We start from the raw sequence: 23,443 nt of genomic DNA on the forward strand, positions 1-23,443 counted from the left end.
GTAGTTGAACAATCGCATCAATTTAACTTATAATCTAACACAATTCCGTCTCATATGGAACCATATTTAAAGGTTTGTGTAGCCAAAAACAAGGCAGAAGTGTTTACATGTATTTATCTTGAATACGTACAAGTGAATGTCTCAAGAGAAACGGAGTTGAATAAAACCAATTAACAAAGGCCTCTTACAACTCAAATCATGCAAAAGCATAAAACTTGCATGTTTTTACTCTAAAGCAATAATCCGCATCCAAAAAACTTGAGATCCATTTCTTTGAAAGGTACAAGGAAAGCAATGTATACAACTTTACATGTTATCTTCAAATCTTCACTTCTCATTCTCTGCTCCACAGTAGACAATTTTTGACAAGTCAAAACCGTGAGGCATAAGGCGTCTAGCTTCCATCTCACTGCATAATGATTTTACCAATTCTTCTTTCCCTCCTAGACAAAAATCAGATAAGATGCCTGAATCAAGACCACTAGGATCTCTCAAACATTTTTTTTTAAGACTTGGACTGCTCCATCGAAATCCCTATTATTGCAGAAGGCGGATATCAACATCTTTAAAGTGCTTATCAGGATGATAACCACTCCTTATCATGCTTTGATACAACTGAATGGCACGATCTGAGTTCTTTCTAACACACTGCCCGCCAATAAGGGAAGAAAAGGTTGTGGCATTTGGGACTAACTTCTTTTTATCAAGTTCTGTTTTTAGTAATCGAGGGTGTTCTATGCCAGCTTTCGCGCACTAGACTAATCTCTTTGGCCGGTCAAAGATAGGCAATCCACGCCGGATCTAAAGGATTCACAAGAAATTTTACCTCCCTTATTGCCAGACTCCAAAGGTCGAACTGGAGACTCGAACTCGGGTGCTTGTGTTTATAGTTACACCTTCGAACCAACTCCTCCAACACCTTAGAGTTTTTTATCAAGTTCTTTAACCAGATATGCAGTTTTCTTTGTTTTACCCTCCTTGCACAGTTCCAAAATCAAGGCATTATATATGTCAGGATATTAGCATTAACTTCATTCCTTGACACCTCCTCAAAAAGCCTATTGCCCTTCCTTACAAAACCCATCAATAAGTGTGTTAAATGTTACCACATTTGGCTGCAATCCATTCTTCGCCCATCAAGATTTTGAACTTCAAGGCCAAGCTTACAGGGAATAGGATTGGATGGGCTTGCCTCTCTCTCTCTCTCTTATTATTTAAAAAATTTGTGTCAATTTACCATTTGAATTAAAAATTTGTTAGAATATACCACCTTATTTTGTCTTTAACTTTTATTAAAAATAATAGTATTTTGGTTTTTTTCAAGTTTCTATTGTTAGAAAAGAATAGTTTCTTTTTTTTTACATTTTACCTACTTTGATACAATAAAAAACTGACTTGAAAAGACCAAAATATTCTTATTTTTAACATAAAAAATAGTCAGAGATGGTACATTGTAACAAATTTTTAATTCATGTGGTAAATTGACACAATTTTTTTAAGTAGTAAAATGAGATTAAACTCAAAATTTAGGGTAAAATGTTATAAAGCATATACTTTAAGAAGAATCGAATATTGGATCGAATTTTCAAAAGGTGGTGGGTCTCTCACTTTTACGTAGTGCGAATGCATGGTCGGTCTCTCACTTTTATGTAGTGCGAATGCATTGATTATTGACTTGGTAATCTGAGCGCATTGCATTGCATATGAACGCATTGATGCCTAACAGAGGATCAACGCGTTGGTAATATGAAATTTCAACTGTAATTTATCACCACTCGTCTCCAGCCAATTGAAAGAAGTATTTAGTCTTCTCTAAAATTTAGAGACCACAAATTATAATTTTGGTCAAACTTGTCTTCTTAAGGAGAGTATCATTTTGGGCCATCTGAAGGAGAGTATAATACGTCTTCTTAAGTCACATACTCATAAACATAAAGTTTTGGGCCAAAATTTCTTATTTAATTGTTTGTGCTTAATAGATCACATGAATTTTAGCTACACTGATGGGATGGCTAATGGATGGAACTAAGTTAAATTCATCTAACAAATTAACCCAAAAAATAAATAAATAAATATTCAATAGATCAAATGTACACAAATATGCTTGAAATTATGTGCAATTTAACCAAATTTTGCTAAACTTTATGAAGATTTTGAAAAATAAATAAAAGTTGCTTAGATCAAATGTTAGAAATTAATTAAACTCTGTAGGCATGAGCTCATTTTTTTGTGCAGAACTCAAAATAATAATAGGTAGACAATATTAGATAATATGTATGTCAGACCTTGGAATATAATTAAGGAAAATAAAAAAAAGTTGTGCCTACAATTTGCAAAAGAATCGAAGAAAAAGTTGGAAGAAATGAAAAGAGTTCTATTAACATCTTTCTATACTGCAAATAATAGTTGTTTATAATTAAAAAAAGAAAATATCTGTGTGCTATTATACTTTATGAAGAATTTAAAATTGGATTGAATTTTCAAAAGGAGGTTGGTCTCTCACTTTTCGACACTGTATTCCACTTTTTGTTCTACATGTCCTATAGATACAGTGAAATTTGTAGTAAGTTCTCTGGTAATTAATGTATTGAATTTTCTGAAAGGGTTAGCTTTGCAAAACTCGGACCACTCGGTCTTTCACTCTAACGGTTGCCAATAATGTTTGTGATAATGATCAATAGCATATATTCAACTAAAAGTCTTTATAAGCTAGATAATAGATTGGACTTTGGAGGGAGAAAATTCAAGAGACAAGCTCTTTTTAAGTCATGAAACAATTAATGCAGGTTAACTTGAGTTGATTTTTCAACTCGAATTTATCCCCACTTATAAGTTATAACTGTGCATGAGTATTGAGTCGTGTCTATAAAAGAAAGGATTTGTCTTCCTTTATGTCACATACTCATAAACATACATACTCAGAAAACTAAACAGAATTGTCATACGATTCATGGGAATGGGATCCTCCTGGTGTAAACATTTTTGTGTGCTCGTTTTACTATTACTTACTGCCAGCCACTGGTTTTCATTTGTGCAGAGTAGTACACTTTGTCATGGTAACGAGCGCTCTGCCTTGTTGCAATTCAAGCAAAGCTTCACCATAGAAAAGTCTGCTTCTCTAGATCCTTTTGCTTATCCAAAGGTTGCATCTTGGAGCACGCAAGAAGGAGATCATAATAAGAGTAGTTGCTGCTCATGGGATGGAGTTGAGTGCGATGCAGACTCTGGCCATGTTATTGGGCTTGATCTCAGTAGCAGCTGTCTTTATGGTTCCATCAACTCCAACAGCACCCTCTTCCAACTTGTTCACTTGCAGAGACTTGACCTCTCAGATAACAACTTCAATCTCTCTCAAATACCATCAAGGTTAGGCCATGATCTTACCAGTCTAACCTATCTCAATCTTTCAAGGTCCTCATTTTCTGGCCAAGTTCCATCAGAAATTTCTATGCTTTCCAAGCTGTCTACCCTTGACATGTCTTCAATGTTGTTGCTTCAACTGGTAAGCCATTGCAACTGACAGAGTCCAACCTGAGAAGCATAGTTCAAAACTTAACAAACATAAAACAACTTCATCTTAGTTTGGTAGTCACATTCTCCACTATCCCTGATATGTTGGTGAATGCATCTTCTCTCACATCTCTCCGTCTTGAAGATTGTGCCTTCCATGGGGAATTCCCAGTAGGCATTTTCCACCTACCAAACTTAGAGGTTCTTGATTTAAAAGATAACCCAACCGTCACTGGTTATTTTCCTGATAATCTGAACAGGACCAGTCGCTTGAAGGAATTGAATGTTGCGAACACAGATTTCTCAGGCCATATACCTGCTTCAATCGGAGACCTTCATTCCTTAAATTTGTTGGATATCTCCAACTGTGATTTTTATTCCCATCTTCCATCTTCACTTGGCAACCTTACCCAGCTAAGTTACCTTGACCTTTCTTTCTTTACCGACCGTACTCATAATTACTTCAACAGTTCAACAAACATCAATATCTTCAGTGGCCAGGTTTCTTGGGTTGGAAAGCTAACCAAACTCTACCACTTGGGGCTTGGGTATACCAACTTAAGAGGTCCAATCCCATATTTTGTGGCTAACCTCACACAACTTGCTGAACTAGACTTGGGATTTAATCAAATAAGCAGTCCACTCCCATCTTGGCTTATGAAGCAGACCCAATTAACTCTGTTATCCCTTCGGTCTAACAATTTGAAAGGAGCAATTCCTAGGTCACTCTTCCACCTTCAAAATCTTGAATACCTTGACCTTTCCGAAAATAACTTAAGTGGATTAGTTGAGTTTGATGAGTTTTCCAAGCTCCAGAATTTATGGTTACTTCGGTTATCGTCCAATAAGTTATCTCTGCATATCACAACCAGTTTCAGTACTACTGCTCCCCAGTTTAAAGTTCTGGGGTTGGGTACATGCAACTTAACAGAGTTTCCACAATTTTTGAATAATCAATTCAAATTGCAGGAGCTAAACCTATCTGACAACCAAATTCATGGCCAAATACCAAAATGGATGTGGAACGCAACTAGAAAAACTTTGCAATACCTCAACCTTGCTCACAACTTTTTAACAGGATTTGAACAAAATCCAGGCTTTCTTCCATGGCCAAATCTACGTTCTTTAGACCTCGGATTCAATAGGTTCCAAGGATCTCTGCCAATTCCACCGACATCAATCAAAGGTTACTCTGTACCGAACAATGAATATACTGGAGAAATCCCACCATCATTCTGCAACTTGACTGATCTACTTTTACTTGATTTGTCCAACAACAAACTGAGTGGCATGCTTCCACAATGTGTTGGGAACATCAGTGGTCTTTCAATATTGAAACTGCAAAACAATTATTTCCAGGGCGATATTCCTCACATGTGCCGAAACACAGATGGCTATTTAAGAATGGTTGATTTGAGTAATAATCAGTTTCAGGGGAAGCTACCAAGATCAATGGCCAATTGCACTTTGTTACAGTTTCTTAATGTTGGAAACAACCAAATGAGTGACATCTTCCCATCTTGGTTAGGGGCACTTCCAGTATTAAGGGTTCTCATCTTGCGGTCTAATGGATTTCATGGCATAATTGGAAAGCCTGCAACTAACCAGCAGTTCCTAAATTTGTGTATCATTGACTTATCCAACAATGAATTTTCAAGTGTGTTGCCGTCTAACTACTTTGCAAACTGGAATTGCATGAAGTCTGTTGAAAACAAGGAAAAATATATCAAACTCAGATACAGGTACGACAGAAGGAAAGATGCAGTCCTAGATATTGATTATCCAATGACAATTTTTGGCAAAGGTGTTGAGTTGAAATATTGGAAGACTCCTTATCTTCTCAGATTCATAGATCTCTCTAGTAATAGATTTGAAGGAGAGATTCCAGCACATACCATTGGGAATCTAAGAGGCCTTCATTTTCTTGACCTTTCCAACAACACTCTCACCGGTCCCATCCCCTCATCTTTTGGGAACTTTACTGTTCTTGAATCACTGGATCTCTCCCAAAACCAGCTCTCAGGAATGATCCCCAGTAATTTAGTGCAACTCACTCCCCTTGCATATTTTAATGTATCGCATAACCAACTTTGGGGTCCTATCCCACACGGCCAACAATTCGATACATTCCAAGAAGATTCATACCAAGGAAACTCAGGTTTGTGTGGAAAGCCTTTGTCAAAGAAATGTGAAGATTCTGAGCCGCCGCCACCTTCAAAATTTGAAAAAGATGAAGACTCAGGGTTCCAAGTTGAATTAGATTGGTATGTGGTTCTGCCAGGAGTTGTGAGTGGGCTAGTGGTTGGAGTGGTTACTGGGAACATTTTCGAAACCAAGAATCATGCATGGTTTGTGAAGACATTTAGCAGGAGGAGGCAGCCAAGAGGCACAAGGGTGAGGAGGGGACACAGCACTTAGTCCTTTTAATTCATATGCTGCTTCATATGTGTGGCTGTTGGGGAAGTCTTTGGGCCTTCAAGGCCAATTTCATGTTGTTCTGGTGTGGGGTCTGGTGCATTCTGTTATCTGATCTGTGTGCATTCTCTTTTCTTGTTCTGTTGATCTATTCTGTTATGTTAGTATTCAGGCCTTCAAGGCCAATATCATGTTATCTATTCTGTACTGTTGGGCAGACAGATATATATAGTCTGGTCTGATAAGTTTGACAATCTTTTGACTCTTTGTTCTATCCTATCAAAAACCTTGAGGCATGTGCGGTTTCTTGCTTCCATCTCACTGCATAACATTCCTAACTTACCAGTGACAAAACGACATGGTTAGTACCACCAGTTCATTGATATTTGTTAGCTTGAGCTCTCTGCTTGTGGCTTTTCTTCTTCCAACTCTAAATTTCTGAAGGAGTATCAACCATATGTCAAGTAGTTATCCTATGAGACAGAAAATTTTCATTTTCGTTCCATTAAATGAGATTGTGTGGAGTTTTCTCTCCTATATAAGCACATACGTAAAAAGCTTTGTATATTCTTTATAGCAAACCACAAATGCATGCGCAGGTGTGCTCTATCTCACTCACGCAACAAGAAAAAGAAACATTAAATCTTTTTGGCTCTTCAAAAAGGAAAAAAAAAAAAGAAAAAAGAAATTGGTAACAAAATTCATGAGTCGTAAACTCTCAATTCACTTGTGATCTTGATATATTTGGAATATATAAGAATGATTTTGATTTACCCTGGTCACTATATGAACACAATGTCAATTGCCAGCTCAAATATGGTCAAGGCGCCTTTAAACTTCAACTCAAGTGGTAAAAGATGAGATTGAGTAGACCCAAGTTAAAAAGAAAAGTTCAGTGTAATAGAACACTAATGTGTGCAGAAATACGATTGAAATTATGTGCAATTTTCAATGAAAAAAGAAAAAGAAAAAAGAATGGTCTAGACTAGTTATGTCCTTTACTCCATCTCATCTTATGCCAAGACAACCACTGGCCTCATGTAGTGATGATTGGATGACATAATAAGATGAGATGAAGTAAAGAACAGAACTCATGTTAAATTCCATTTATAAACCAAACACAAATTTGCACAAATATGATTGAAATAATAAATGTTTACTCTACTAACTTTTCAAGACTCTACAGTCAGTCTTTTGCTTTTAACGGTTAGCTTGAAAAGAATGTTGTGGTAACGATGAATGTCTAAGTCTAAAGTCTAACTGTGGAACCAAAAAATAAACACTACTATGGTGGCGAAGGTCTAAAGTCTTTAAACTGTGACACCAAAAAATAAACACTGCTATGGTGGCAAAAGTCTAACAACCAGACGTCTGCAGGACAAGGTTCTCTGAGTAAGTATGTGCAAATAATCTCAATTAATCTTCACCCATCACCCCATTCGGACTGTATCAGTTGACTAGGTTGTCGTAGTAATGATAGCTAAGTTTGTGCTATAAAAAGTTTTAGCAAAAGGCTAAGTTTGTTCTGTCGTCTTCATCACTGTGGTCCTCATCATTTCCTTGCTTATCACATGGAATGTGTTTCAAGGGTATGTAAAGTGGGTTTTTGAGTTCCAACCCAATTGAAAAACTCAAGGGAGAGAACATGGTCCAGCTGAATCTTTAGCAATATATGTTTGACTCTGAAAGCAGTCAGACCAGTGGATAAGGAACTAAGCTCAGACCTGTCAGAGTGCATTAGGTGGCTGTTTGCAACGTTAATGAAATCAAGGTCTTGCCCTTTGGGTTCAGGTATTGTTCTGTGGGGTATAGGAAGTGGATTCCAATTTCCCAAAAGTTGTGGGGTTTGTAAAGGTGGGTTCTTTTGCAAATGAATGGAGCAAAACAGAAAACTGACGAAATGGGAGTTTATTCATGCTTTGCTAATGCACCATACGAATTGGGTTTATCTGTTTAGGTTTGTAAGTTGTAACAAGCAGAGAAATTTAGGTTCATGGATCAATTTGCAGTTGCTATCAGCTTTTGACCTACTGATTCAGAAAACTGAAATGAATTGGAGCTGGGTCTTGATTAAATTCGCTGAACAAAGAACATGGAACTGGAAAAAGGGACTTGAAGACCAACTAACCATGATGAAGGCAGAGGATGAAGAAAATGGTGAACTGTGAACAATGAGCTCTGACTCTGCTTCACTGTGAGGCATTGTAGCAAATCCAACACATAGGCACCGTTATAATGTCGTTTTGGGCTTGCCTCTCTTATTCTTGTTTTTTTATTTTTTTAATCTTTTTTGTTGTTGGTGTCGTTTGTTTTATTTTTTGTTTTTTAAGCTGTTTGGTTTGGGCTTGTAGTTAGTGTTGTTAGCCCATCCCAACCAATCCTATTCCGTGTAAGTGCCATTGGGCTTCCATTTAGTTGATATTCTTTAAAAAGTAGCCCTTTTTAATTTGCTTTTAAGACTTTTTTTGGAGTTGCCAAAAGAAAATCCAGAAATCTAAATGAATGGCTAAAAGACTTTAATTGAGAACAATTTTGGTTAGTTTTTCAAATTTTCCATTTTCTTTAAACCCAAAAAGAAGCATGATTACATTAATGAAACATGAATGAGATGAGTTAAATCTACTTACAAGCAAAAACAAAAAAAAGGTTTTAAACTATTGAAAAAAAAAATATTAAACACCCAGGTCAGCATCAAAACCCCTGTACCCTACTATGGTGGCAAAAGTCTATAGTCTTTGGTTAAGTATCTCACTTGTGGCAACTAGAAATTACCTCTAACGTCAAGTCTGGGTTATCGTACTGATGATAGCTAAGTTTGTGGTAGAGAAAGTGTTAGCAAAAGGTAAAGTTTTCCTTTACAAGAATGTTTGTGGTAATAATGAATGGCATGTATTACGGTTTAAGGCTTAAAAGTCTTAGTGGGACAGAGCTAGATAGTCATGAAACAATTAATTAGTCCAGCGTGATGGACAATGCAGACGACTTGACTTGACTCGTCCCCAGCTAATTGAAAGAAGTAACTGTGCATGAGTATTGAGCTAGTCGTGTCTATAAAAGGAGTATGGAGTATAATTTGTCTTCCTTAATTACGTCACAGACTCGATCATAAACATTCATACTCAGAAAACTAAACAGAATTGTCATGAGATTCATGGGAATGGGATCCTCCTGGTGTAAACATATATAGATACAGTGAAATTTGTAATAAGTTTTCAAAAAATGGATTGAATTTTCTAAAGTGGTTAGCTTTACAAGAATGTTTGTGGTAATAATGACTGGCATATATTATGGTTTAACTTTAAGGCTTAAAGTCTTAGTGGGACAGAGCTAGATAGGAATTTGGTGGGAAAAAATTAAAGAGATTTCTATTAAGTCATGAGACAATTAATCGAGCGTGATGAACAATGCAAACGACTTGACTTGACTCGTCCGTCATCCCCGGCTAATTGAAAGAAGTAACTGTGCATGCGTATTGAGTAGTGTCTATAAAAGGAGTAGAGAAGAACTTACCTATAACGGGGATAGGGAAGACTGTTATACTCTGGTCCTCTAATAAGGTTCTCTGTCTTCAGTTTTTGTTCTATATCTCCTATGAAAATCAGATAATTGAGATGGTTGAATTAAAAACAATAGACCTCTCAAACATTACTTTTTAAGGCTTGGATTGCTCCATCAAAATATCTATTCTTTCAGGCTTATTCCTATTGTTTAGAAACTGAGTTGAGAATTAAATGAATGAACTTGAATTAAACAACCAGACGTCTGCAGAACAAGGTTCTTTGAGTAAGTATGTGCAAATAATCTCAATTAATCTTCACCAATCACCCCATTCGGACTGTATCAGTTGACTAGGTTGTCGTAGTAATGATAACTAAGTTTGTGCTATAAAAAGTTTTAGCAAAAGGCTAAGTTTGTTCTGTCGTCTTCATCACTGTGGTCCTCATCATTTCCTTATTTATGGCGCAAACATATATATATATATATAATATAGATATAGTTAAATTTGTAATAAGTTCTCTGATAATGGGGGAAATTTTCTAAATGGGTTAGCTTTGCAAGACTCGATCGAACCACTGGGTCTCTCACTTTTTAACGGTTAGCTAGACAAGAATGTTTGTGGTAACGATGAATGGCATGTATTATGGTTCAAGGCTTAATGGGACAGAGCAAGATTGGAATTTGGAGGGAGAAAATTAAAGAGACTTCTATTAAGTCATTAAACAATCCAGCGTGAAGGACAATGCAGACGAATTGAGTTGAGTTGATTTTTCAACTCTAATTTATCACCACTCATCTTTTAATTTTGTAATTTAACATTCCCAGATAATTGAAAAAAATAACTCGGATATATAGTTCTGAAGGCTTACATTTCCAAAATCTAAACGAATGGCTAAAAGACTTTAATTGAGACCAATTTTGGTTAGTTTCTCAAATTTCTATTTTCTTCAAACCTAAAAAGAAGCATGATTATATATATTCACCAAAAAAAGAAGCATGATTACATTAATGAATGAGATGAGTTAAATCTCCTTACAAAAAAAAAAAAACAAATAAAAAGTTAATTTTAAACTATGGTGGCAAAAGTCTTAAAGTCCTTGGTTAAGTATCTCACTTGTGAGTTGTGACAACTAGCAATCACCTTTAACAAATCTAGGTTGTCGTACTGATGATAGCTAAGTTTGTGGTAGAGAAAGTGTTAAAGGTAATTGTGCATGACTATTGAGTCATGTCTATAAAAGGAGTATCATTTGTCTTCCTTAAGTCACAGACTCATAAACATACATGCTCAGAAAACTAAACAAAATTGTCGTGAGATTCATGGGAATGGGATCCTCCTGGTGTATCCATTTTTGTGTGCTTTATTTTCTCGTTATACTATTACTTAATGCCACCCACTGTTTCTCATTTGTGCAGACACAGACACTTTGCCATGATGATGAGCGCTCTGCCTTGTTGCAATTCAAGCAAAGCTTCACAATAGACAAGTCTGCTTCTGGGGATCCTTCTGCTTATCCAAAGGTTGCATCTTGGAGCAGGCAAGAAGGAGATCATGAGAGGAGTAATTGCTGCTCATGGGATGGTGTTAAGTGCGATGAAGGCTCTGGCCATGTCATTGGCCTTGACCTCCACAGCAGCTGTCTTTATGGTTCTATCAACTCCACCACCACCCTCTTCCAACTTGTTCACTTGCAGAGACTTGACCTCTCTGATAATGACTTCAATGGGTCTGAAATACCATCAAGGTTAGGCCATGATCTTACCAGTCTAACATATCTCAACCTTTCAGTATCCGCATTTTCCGGCCAAATTCCATCAGAAATTTCAAAGCTATTCGAGCTGTCTACCCTTGATCTGTCTTTCAATTCTGATGTCAACTTGACGGAGGCCAACCTGAGAAGCCTAGTTCAGAATTTAACAAACATAAAACAACTTCATCTTAGTCAGGTATCCATACCCTCCACTATCCCTGATATGTTGGTGAATGCATCTTCTCTCACATCTCTCCGTCTTGAAGGTTGTTTCTTCCATGGGGAATTCCCAGTAGGCATTTTCCACATGCCAAACATAGAGGTCCTTGATCTGATGAATAACATAGGCCTAACCGGTTATTTCCCTGATGATTTCAACAAGAGCAGTCCCTTGAAGGAATTGCTACTTTCGTGGACGAAATTCTCAGGTCATATACCCGCTTCAATCGGAAACCTTCATTCCTTAAATTTGTTGGATATCTCCTATTGTAATTTTTATCCCCATTTTCCATCTTCACTCGGCAACCTTACCCAGCTAAGTTACCTTGACCTTTCTTTCTTTTTCGACAGTAATCATAATTACTTCAACGATTCAACGAACATCAATATTTTCAGTGGTCAGGTTTCTTGGGTTGGAAAGCTAGCCAAACTCTACCACTTGGGGCTTGGGTTTACCAACTTAAGCGGTCCAATCCCATATTTTGTGGCTAACCTCACACAACTTGCTGAACTAGACTTGGGATTTAATCAAATAAGCAGTCCACTCCCATCTTGGCTTATGAAGCAGACCCAATTAACTCTGTTATCCCTTCGATCTAACAATTTGAAAGGAGCAATTCCTAGGTCACTCTTCCACCTTCAAAATCTTGAATACCTTGACCTTTCCGAAAATAACTTGAGTGGATTAGTTGAGTTTGAAGAGTTTTCCAAGCTCCAGAATTTATGGTTACTTCGGTTATCGTCCAATAAGTTATCTCTGCATATCACCACCAATTTCAGTCCTACTGCTCCACAGTTTGAAGTTCTGGAGTTGGGTTCATGCAATTTAACAGAGTTACCACAATTTTTGAAAGATCAATACAAATTGGTGTTTCTAGTCCTATATGACAACCAAATTCGTGGCCAAATACCAAAATGGATGTGGAACGCAACTAGAGAAACTTTGGGATATCTCAACCTCGCTCACAACTTTTTAACAGGATTTGAACAAAATCCAGGCACTCTTCCATGGCCAAGTCTACGCATTTTAGACCTCGGATTCAACATGTTCCAAGGATCTCTGCCAATTCCACCGACATCAGTCAGCATTTACTCTGTTCCAAACAATGAGTATACTGGAGAAATCCCAGCATCATTCTGCAACTTGACTGATCTACTTTTACTTGATTTGTCCAACAACAAGCTGAGTGGCATGCTTCCACAATGTTTTGGGAACTTCAGTGTTCTTGCCATATTGAAACTGCAAAACAATTCTTTTCAGGGCGATATTCCTCACATGTGCCCAAACACAGAGAGCTATTTAGAAATGGTTGATTTGAGTTATAATCAGTTTCAGGGGAAGCTACCAAGATCAATGGCCAATTGCACTGATTTAGAGTTTCTTAATGTTGGAAACAACCAGATGAGTGACATCTTCCCATCTTGGTTAGGGGCACTTCCAGTTCTAAGGGTTCTCATTTTGCGGTCCAATGGATTTCATGGCATAATTGGGAAGCCTACAACCAACCATGAGTTCCTGCATTTGTGTATCATTGATTTATCTAACAACGGATTTTCAAGTGTGTTGCCGTCTAACTACTTCGCAAAATGGAATTGCATGAAGTCTGTTGGAAGCAAGCAAAAATATGCCAAACTCAGAATCTCGTTCGGCACTAGGAAATGTCATGAGTTCCTAGATATTGATTATCCGATGACAATTTTCGGCAAAGGCATTGAGTTGAAATATTGGAAGACTCCTTATCTTCTCAGATTCATAGATCTCTCTAGTAATAGATTTGAAGGAGAGATTCCAGCACGTACCATTGGGAATCTAAGAGGCCTTCATTTTCTTGACCTTTCCAACAACACTCTCACTGGTCTCATCCCCTCATCTTTAGAAAACTTGACTCTCCTTGAATCGCTGGATCTCTCCCAAAACCAGCTTTCAGGAAACATCCCCAGTACTTTAGCACAACTCAATTTCCTTGCGTATTTAAATGTATCGCATAACCACCTTTGGGGTCCTATCCCACACGGCCAACAATTCGATATATTCCTAGAAGATTCATTCCAAGGAAACTTAGGTTTGTGTGGAAAGCCTTTGCCAAAGAAATGTGAAGATTCTGAGCCGCCGGCACCTTCAAAATTTGAAGAAGATGAAGACTCAGGGTTCCAAATTGAATTTGATTGGTACGTGGTTCTGCCAGGAGTTGTGAGTGGGCTAGTGGTTGGAGTGGTTACTGGGAACATTTTCGCAACCAAGAATCATGCATGGTTTGTGAAGACATTTAGCAGGAGGAGGCAGCCAAGAGGCACAAGGGTGAGGAGGGGACACAGAACTTAGTCGTTTTAATTCAGATGTTGCTTCATATGTGTGGCTGTTGGGGAAGTCTTTGGGCCAATTTCATGTTGTTCTAGTGTGCATTTTGTGATGTTTGTATTCAGGCCTTCAAGGCCAATATCATGTTATCTTATGTTGAATCTATAGGGGGCAGACTTAATACTCTGGTCCTCTAATTAATAAGTTTTCTGTCTTCAGTTTTTGTTCTATATGTCCTATCAAAATCAGATAATTGAGATGCCTGAATCAAGAACAATAGATCTAAACATTTCTTCTAAGACTTGGAACTGAAAATTATAAATTATTTCAGAAAATTGAAATGAATAGGAACTGAGTCTTGATTAAACCCGTTGTAGCGAAGAACATGGAAATGAAGACCCACTAACTGTCATTGAGGCAGAGGATGAAGAAAACGGTGCACAATGAGTTCCAACTCTGCTTCACTGAGGCATTTGGAGGCTGCATGGTCCCGAAACAACACATCGGTGTTAAGTTGATTCGTTGACTTCTCCTCGTAAAGCCTATTGGCCCAATAAGGCCCAAAACACATAAAAAATAATAAAACAAAAGCACAACCCAATACAGAATGAAAAAGCCCACAGAAAACAAGAAGGCCAGAGTATATGGATGATGGTAACTCTTTTTGTTTTTCGTTTGCAGCGTATAATAGAAACGAAATTAGATATGTTTATTGTAATTAATTGGTGAGAAATATAACAGTTTGGACCCATGAAAATGTAAAAAAAAAAAAAAAAAAGGTTTAAAAAATTTAATATATTGGTCATTAGTGCACAAATGTGCTTGAAATTATTTTTAATTTTACCAAGTTTTGCTATACTTTATGAAAATTTAATAGCAAAAATTATGTTTTTTGATTAAATGTTAGAAATTTAAAAGGAAAAAAACGATTTTGGTCTTTGTGTTTTACCCAAAAACATATTTAGTCCATGTGGTTTAACGACTCCACATTTTATTCATGTGTTTTATATTATTTGTAATCTAAAATGATTTTACATCCAAATTGAAAATTTGAGTTTGGTTAAAATTGTTCTAAAATTGTAAACAACATAAAATACATGGACTAAATGTGAAAATTTAAAACTATAGAGACCTGTTTCATGGTAAAACACATGTACCAAAATCATTTTTATCCGAATTAAAAGTAGTTGTTTGCTATTATACTTTATGGAATTGAAAAGGGAGTAAATTTTTCAAAAACGGTCAGTCTCCATTTGAGTGAAAGGGTGCATAAATTCACTTACAATAGTAAACGTATTCTTAGAATCCATCCAAGGGGTCAAAGATGAATGTATCACGTACATCACATGCAATGGATGTAGCAAAAAATATTCCTGCAACGTGATAAACATATCTGCATGAAATAGAAAATAGAACCCAATCGTACAATTATGTAGATGATGGACTTCATGACTTGATTTGACTTAAAAGTCTTCAATACCAACAATTAAATGCGACGCTAACATAATCTCTCTTGAGAATAGCGTGAAAATTGAAATGCTACTGCATAGGTGACAAGGCAACCAGTTCTGTGTATGAAAATTGCTGTACTTTTTTTTTCGTAAGAAAATTGCTTTACTTGATAGGACGCAGCCTGTACCAAATTTATAGGCAATTTCCAAGTAAACATAGGTAGACCATTGACAAGGTTTTTCTGGACCATTACTTTCAATTTCTCCATATTCACATGCCCCAATCTAGCATGCCAAAGAGATACATTTTCATTACAGCTTACTTTGTCAATATACGAAGAGGAAGCAGACACAACAAACACATCCTTTACCCTCTTGCCAGTGTGCAAAACATCTGCCTGTATGACTTCAACATTTCGAAGAAATTTCACATCTTTGGTCCAAATAAAACATACTGGCCAGCATCAACAGCATTTGCTACTGAGAATAAATTTTTTTTCATGCCAGGAACATGGAAAACATTTTTTAGAGTAATAGACTTGTTACCTCCATCATTAACAATCACAGTACCTTCTTTTTCAACTTGGTGAACTGTGTTGTCAGCTGTCACCATGGCTTCCTTCCCTTCATGTGGTTGCAAGCTGGAGAAGTTTGACTCATCACCTGTTAAATGGTGGCCAACCGGAGTCTACAATCCATTCATTTTGGAGATTAATGGACGCCAAGGCATCAATAGTTGAATTTTCTGCCAAGAAACAATTCCCCCAGTTATCTTCATCTTCTAAATGGCCAGAACCATGAGAGCCACAATTTCTTTCGACTAGATTGCCTTCATTCAGTTTAACACGGCAATATTTCTTGATGTGGCCAAGTTTTCCACAACGATGACATTTGAAAACCTTCTTATCCTTATGAGTAGATGAAACTGCAGGTGCAGTATAGATTCAAGGCCAAATACCAAAATGGATGTGGAACTCAACTAGAGAAACTTTGACGTACCTCAACCTCTCTCACAACTTTTTAACAGGATTTGAACAAAATCCAGGCACTCTTCCATGGCCGAATCTATCCATTTTAGACCTTGCATGCAACAGGTTCCAAGGATCTCTGCCAATTCCACCGCCATTAATCACAGACTTCACAGTTTACTCTGTTCCAAACAATGATTGTACTGGAGAAATCCCAGCATCATTCTACAACTACAGTTTTCTGTTCCTTGTTGATTTGTCCAACAACAAGCTGAGTGGCATGCTTTCACAATGTTTTGGGAACTTCAGTGTTCTTGCCATATTGAAACTGCAGGGCAACTCTTTTCATGGCCATATTCCTCAAATGTGTTCAAGCACAGTTAATTTGTTAGAGATGATTGATTTAAGTTATAATCAGTTTCAGGGGAAGCTACCAAGATCATTGGCCAATTGCAATTTTTTACAGTTTCTTAATGTTGAAAACAATCAGATCATTGACATCTTCCCATCTTGGTTAGGGGCACTTCCAGCATTAAGGGTTCTCAATTTGCGGTCTAATGGATTTCTCGGCGTACTTCAGAAACCTACAACTGACCATGAGTTCCCAAAGTTGTGCATCATTGATTTATCCAACAATGGTTTTTCAGGTATTTTACCCATTGACTACTTCAAGAATTGGAATTGCATGAAATCTGTGGACCAAGACGAGCAAACTTATTTCCAAGACTCTTTCTCGTCCATCTTAGATGAAGAGTACCGTATTGCTTACTCTATGAATATTTTTGCCAAGGGAATGGAGTTGAATTATTCCAAGACCCCTTGTTCTCTCAGATCCATAGATCTTTCAAGTAATAGATTTGAAGGAGAGATTCCAGGTATCATTGGGAATCTAAGAGCGCTTCAGTTTCTTAATCTTTCCAACAACATTCTCACTGTCTCATCCCCTCATCTTTAGGGAACTTGACTACTCTTTAGTCCAGCGTGATGGACAATGCAGACGACTTGACTTGACTTGACTCGTCCCCGGCTTATTGAAAACCAGCTAACACTTTCCCTCAACTCCAGCTAGGATATTCCATCAACTCCGTCAAATTTTTCGTTAAAAACTAATCACGTGACCAGCTGCACGTGACCAATTTGCAGGGGCATTTATGTCTTCTCTTTCTCTCTTCTTTCTCCCGCACTCTCTCTTCCTTCTTTCCCGCAAACACCCCTACCGACCCCCTCACCACCAGCCCAGCCCTCCGGGCAGTTGTCCGGCGACCCAAAGATCACCGACGTGCTCCTTTCAAGCCAGCCGACCACTTCCATCCCACCTCTGTGCATTCCGGCCAATCGTCCACAGCCACAAAAACCCGCTGGAAACCCCAACCCCACCGCTTCTTCTTTCGCCGGTTCTAGCCACCTCCGATCGACCCAATTTTTGGTGGGGTTTTCTCCCCTCACTGTGGGTTTTAATTCCCCTTATGAAATTGTAGTTTAATTTTGAGTATATGAGAAATTAAAATTTGGGGGTTTGGAAACCATTTCAAGTTTCTTTTGAATGGTAGCTATGGGAAGTGTTCTTGGATGATTTTTGGATAATTTCCATCCTAGGAACCTCCAATTGTTGGTGGAGGGGCAGTCCCCGATGGTGGCTGTGGGGTGAGGGTCAGTGGTGGCTGGGGGAGAGGTCGGTGGTGGTTGGGTTTCAACTCTTGGCCTTTTTTTAATATAATTATTTTAGTTTTATTTTTTGAAATTACTTTTTTGTTGAAATTACGATTTTAGCCCTAAAAATTAGTCACATGCTTTGCACGTGACCAATTTTTAATGGAAATTGTAACAGAATTGACAGAAATACTTAATTGAAATACTTGAAAAGTAATAGTCCTTGATTGAAGCAAAGTGAAAACGAGATCCTCAACTGAAAATAAGAGTATAGTTCGAGTCATTTTGCTAAAATATTCCCTTTCTTTTATGCAACTTAATAAGCATAACATAACAAGCTAATTTGTGGTAGAGAAAGTGTTCCCTAAAAGTGTTAGCAAGAAGATGATTATCATAGCTCTTTGGATCTTCATTATTTGCGCTCATGGAATCGCCCAATACTTTGGCTTCCATTCCTGATCTCAAGAACCTCGCCTTTGTATTTTCTTTAAACATAGAGATTTTCTTATTGGACTTTGAAACATGAGGATTTCCTCAATATTTATTTATTTTCTCTAAGGCTTCTTCATGTTTTTTCAAATTTGTACTATGTCACAGACTCGATCATAAACATTCATACTCAGAAAACTAAAACAGAATTGTCATGATATTCATGGGAATGGGATCCTCCTGGTGTAAACATATATAGATACAGTGAAATTTGTAATAAGTTTTCAAAAAATGGATTGAATTTTCTAAAGTGGTTAGCTTTACACGAATGTTTGTGGTAATAATGAATGACATATATTATGGTTTAACTTTAAGGCTTAAAGTCTTAGTGGGACAGAGCTAGATAGGAATTTGGTGGGAAAAAATTAAAGAGACTTCTTTTAAGTCATGAGACAATTAGTCGAGCGTGATGGACAATGCAAACGACTTGACTTGACTCGTCCGTCGTCCCCGGCTAATTGAAAGAAGAACTTACCTATAACGGGGGGGATAGGGAAGACTGTTATCCTCTGGTCCTCTAATAAGGTTCTCTGTCTTCAGTTTTTGTTCTATATGCCCTATGAAAATCAGATAATTGAGATGGCTGAATTAAAAACAATAGACCTCTCAAACATTTCTTTTTAAGGCTTGGATTGCTCCATCAAAATATCTATTCTTTCAGGCTTATTCCTATTGTTTAGAAACTGAGTTGAGAATTAAATGAATGAACTTGGAGAATCGCAGAATATGAAACTCCTATTTTCATTAATTGAATCTGAGGTTTGTTGCCCTTTAAATACATAGTCTCCACAAGCTAGCTACTACTTAACCAGACTTTATTTAACTGATTGAACAGATTCTGAGTTACAATGAACCAAGGTCCAGTACACTTGGGTTAACATATATAACAACAAAGCTGGTTATGTTATGCTTATTAAGTTGCATAAAAGAAAGAGAATATTTTAGCAAAATGATTTCAACTATACTTCTATTTTCAGTTGAGGATACCGTTTTCACTTTACTTCAATCAAGGACTATTATTTTTCAAGTTTTTCAATTAAGAATTTCCGTCAATTTTATTACAATTTCGATTAAAAATTGGTCACTTGCAAAACATGTAACCAATTTTTAGGGCTAAAATCGTCATTTTAACAAAAAAAGTAATTGCAAAAAATAAAACTAAAATAATTATAAAAAATAAACAAAACAAAAATAATTATAAAAAACAAAAATAAAATAATTATAATAAATAAATATTTTTTTTAAAAGGCCAAGAGTTGAAACCCAACCATTACCGACCTCTCCCCTCCAGCCACCACTAACCCTCAGGCCACAGCCACCACCGGCGACTGCCCCTCCACCAACAATTGGAGGTTCCTAGGGTGTAAATTATCCAAGAACACTTCTCATAGCTACCATTCAAAAGGAACCCGAAATGGGTTCCAAACCCCCAAATTTTAATTTCTCATATACTCAAAATTAAACTACAATTTCATAGGGAGAATTAAAGCCCACAATGAGGGGAGAAAAACCCACCAAAAATTGGGTCGATCGGAGGTGGCCGGAACCGGCGAAAGAAGACGCGGTGGGGTTGGGCTTTCCAGCGGGTTTTCGTGGCTGTGGGTGACTAGCCGGGTTGCACGGAGGTGGGATGGAGATGGTATGCTAGCCTGAAAGGAGCACGCTGGTGGCCTTTGGGTCACCGGATAACTGCTCGGAAGGCTGGGCTGGTGGTGAGGGGGTTGGCAGGGGTGTTTGCAGGAGAGAAGGGAGAAAGAAGAGAGAAAGAGAAGGACATAAATGCCCCTGCAAATTGGTTATGTGATTAGTTTTTAACGAAAAATTTGACGGAGTTGACGGAATATACTTAATTGAAACACTTGAAAAATAATAGTCCTTAATTGAAGTAAAGTGAAAACGGAATCCTCAACTGAAAATAGGGGTATAGTTGGAGTCTTTTTGCTAAAATTTTTCCTAAAAGAAATTATAAATATAATTAAAAGATGAAACCAAAATTTCTTATTGAATAGTTTGTGCTTAATAGATCACATGAATTTTAGCTACACTGATGGGATGGCTAATGGATGGAACTAAGTTAAATTCATCTAACAAATTAACCCAAAAAATAAATAAACAAATGTTCAATAGATCAAATGTACACAAATATGCTTGAAATTATGTGTAATTTAACCAAATTTTGCTAAACTTTACGAAGATTTTGAAAAATAAATAAAAGTTGCTTAGATCAAATGTTAAAAATTAATTAAACTCTGTAGGCATGAGCTCATTTTTTTTGTGCAGAACCCAAAATATTAATAGTTAGACAATATTAGATAATATGTATGTCAGACCTTGGAATGTAATTAAGGAAAATAAGAAAAAGTTGTGCCTACAATTTGCAAAAGAATCGAAGAAAAAGTTGGAAGAAATGAAAAGAGTTCTATTAACATCTTTCTATACTGCAAATAATAGTTGTTTATAATTAAAAAAGAAAATATCTGTGTGCTATTATACTTTATGAAGAATTTAAAATTGGATTGAATTTTCAAAAGGAGGTCGGTCTCTCACTTTTCGACATTGTATTCCACTTTTTGTTCTACATGTCATATAGATACAGTGAAATTTGTAGTAAGTTCTCTGGTAATTAATGTATTGAATTTTCTGAAAGGGTTAGCTTTGCAAAACTCGGACCACTCGGTCTTTCACTCTAACGGTTGCCAATAATGTTTGTGATAATGATCAATAGCATATATTCAACTAAAAGTCTTTATAAGCTAGATAATAGATTGGACTTTGGAGGGAGAAAATTCAAGAGACAAGCTCTTTTTAAGTCATGAAACAATTAATGCAGGTTAACTTGAGTTGATTTTCAACTCGAATTTATCCCCACTTATAAGTTATAACTGTGCATGAGTATTGAGTCGTGTCTATAAAAGAAAGGATTTGTCTTCCTTTATGTCACATACTCATAAACATACATACTCAGAAAACTAAACAGAATTGTCATGGGATTGTCCTGGTTCAACCAGTTTTGTGTGCATTATTTTCTTGTTTGACTAGTATTACTCAATGCTATCCAGTACTGTTTTTCATCTGTGCAGACAAAAACACTTTGCCACGATGATGAGCGCTCTGCCTTGTTGCAATTTAAGCAAGTCTTCTCCATAGTCAAGTCTGCTTCTTTGGATCCTTCTGCTTGTCCAAAGGTTGCATCTTGGAGCACGCAAGAAGGAGATCATAATAAGAGTAGTTGCTGCTCATGGGATGGTGTTGAGTGCGATGCAGACTCTGGCCATGTTATTGGGCTTGATCTCAGCAGCAGCTGTCTTTATGGTTCCATCAACTCCAACAGCACCCTCTTCCAACTTGTTCACTTGCAGAGACTTGACCTCTCAGATAACAATTTGCACGGACCAATTCCTAGGTCACTCTTCCACCACCTTCAAAATCTTGAATATCTTGACCTTTCCAAAAATAACTTGAGTGGAGTAGTTGAGTTTGATGAGTTCTCCAAGCTCCCAAAGGTAAGGGAACTTCGGTTATCGTCCAACAAGTTATCTGTGCAAATCAAAACCAGTTTTAAAGCTACTGCTCCACAGTTTGAAGTGCTGACGTTGGGTTCATGCAACTTAACAAAGTTTCCAGAATTTTTAAATGATCAACACAAGTTGCAAGAGCTAGACCTATCTGACAACCAAATTCATGGTCAAATACCAAAATGGATGTGGAAACCAACTAGAGAAACTTTGCAGTTTCTCAACCTCTCTCACAACTTTTTAACAGGATTTGAACAAAATCCAGCCACTCTTCCATGGCTACATCTAACCGTTTTAGACCTCGGGTTTAACAAGTTACAAGGATCGCTGCCAATTCCATCGCCATCACTCAACGTTTACTCTCTTCCAAACAATGATTATACTGGAGAAATCCCACCACCATTCTGCAACTCCAGTGTTCTGTTCCTTGATTTGTCCAACAATAAGCTGAGTGGCATGCTTCCACAATGTTTTGGGAACTTCAGATCTCTTTTAATATTGAAACTGCGGAGCAATTCTTTTCGCGGTCGTATTCCTCAAATGTGTTCAAGAGAACATCCTTGGTTAAGAATGTTTGATTTAAGTTATAATCAGTTTCAGGGGACGCTATCAAGATCATTGGCCAATTGCACTTTGTTAGAGTTTCTTAATGTTGAAAACAATCAGATCACTGACATCTTCCCATCTTGGTTAGGGGAACTTCCACAATTAAGGATCCTCATTTTGCGGTCAAATAGATTTCATGGCATAATTGGGAAGCCTGCAACAAACAATGAGTTCCGAGAGTTGTGCGTCATTGATATATCTAACAATGCTATTTCAGGTATGTTGCCCTCTAACTACTTTGACAACTGGAATTGCATGAAATCTGTTGATCAAAGTGAGCAAACATATATGCAAGAATCTTTGGCGTTCACCTCGAAAGCCTATACAGGTATGTACAATTTTTATTACTCAATGACAATTTTTGCCAAAGGTATTGAGTTGAATTATTTGAAGACCCCTTATCGTCTCAGATTGAAAGATCTCTCAAGTAATAGATTTGAAGGAGAGATTCCTGCAGGTGCCATTGGGAATCTAAGGCAACTTCATTTTGTTGACCTTTCCAACAACATTCTCACTGGTCTCATCCCCTCATCTTTAAGTAACTTGACTTTTCTTGAATCGTTAGATCTCTCCCGAAACCAGCTCTCTGGCAACATCCCCAGTAATTTAACACAACTCAATTTCCTTGAATATTTTAATGTATCCCATAACTATCTTTGGGGCCCTATCCCACATGGACAACAATTCGATAGGTTCCAAGAAGAATCGTACCAAGGAAACTCAGGTTTGTGTGGAAAGCCTTTGTCAAAGAAATGTGAAAATTCTGAGCCGCCGCCACCTTCAAAATTTGAAGAAGATGAAGACTCAGGGTTCCAAATTGAATTAGATTGGTACGTGGTTCTGCCAGGAGTTGTGAGCGGGCTAGTTGTTGGAGGGGTTACAGGGAACATTTTCGCAACCAAGAATCATGCATGGTTTGTGAAGACATTTAGCAGGAGGAAGCAGCCAAGAGGCACAAGGAGGAGAAGGGGGTAGAGAACTTAGTCTTTCGGCCTTGAAGGCCAATATCATGTTGTTCTGGTGTGCAATCTGTTTTCTGGTATGTAAGCGTTGTTTTTTGTTTTTTGGGGTT

The 23,443-nt window shown here is 37.3% G+C and overlaps 2 protein-coding genes and 1 pseudogene across 2 annotated transcripts; all 3 read left to right on the forward strand.

Moving 5' to 3' along the window:
* Positions 1–2,950: 2,950 nt before the first annotated feature.
* LOC147287982 (receptor-like protein 7) lies at positions 2,951–6,000 on the forward strand (annotated as a pseudogene).
* A 4,705-nt stretch (positions 6,001–10,705) lies between these two features.
* Positions 10,706–13,981, forward strand: LOC147287983 (receptor-like protein 7). The gene has a single exon (XM_086241980.1). The coding sequence runs from the start codon at positions 10,708–10,710 to the stop codon at positions 13,714–13,716; it is 3,009 nt and encodes a 1,002-aa protein (XP_086098106.1). The 5' UTR covers positions 10,706–10,707; the 3' UTR covers positions 13,717–13,981.
* Positions 13,982–16,109: 2,128 nt separating this feature from the next.
* Positions 16,110–23,346, forward strand: LOC147287984 (receptor-like protein 47). Its single transcript, XM_086240967.1, has 3 exons — positions 16,110–17,045; positions 17,708–17,761; positions 21,331–23,346. Exons 1-3 carry the CDS (start codon positions 16,110–16,112, stop codon positions 23,344–23,346), a joined length of 3,006 nt encoding a protein of 1,001 aa, XP_086097093.1.
* Positions 23,347–23,443: the final 97 nt, after the last annotated feature.

Source organism: Dryas octopetala, chromosome 4 (genome assembly GCF_963921425.1).
Source record: "Dryas octopetala chromosome 4, drDryOcto1.1, whole genome shotgun sequence".
NCBI lineage: Eukaryota > Viridiplantae > Streptophyta > Magnoliopsida > Rosales > Rosaceae > Dryas > Dryas octopetala.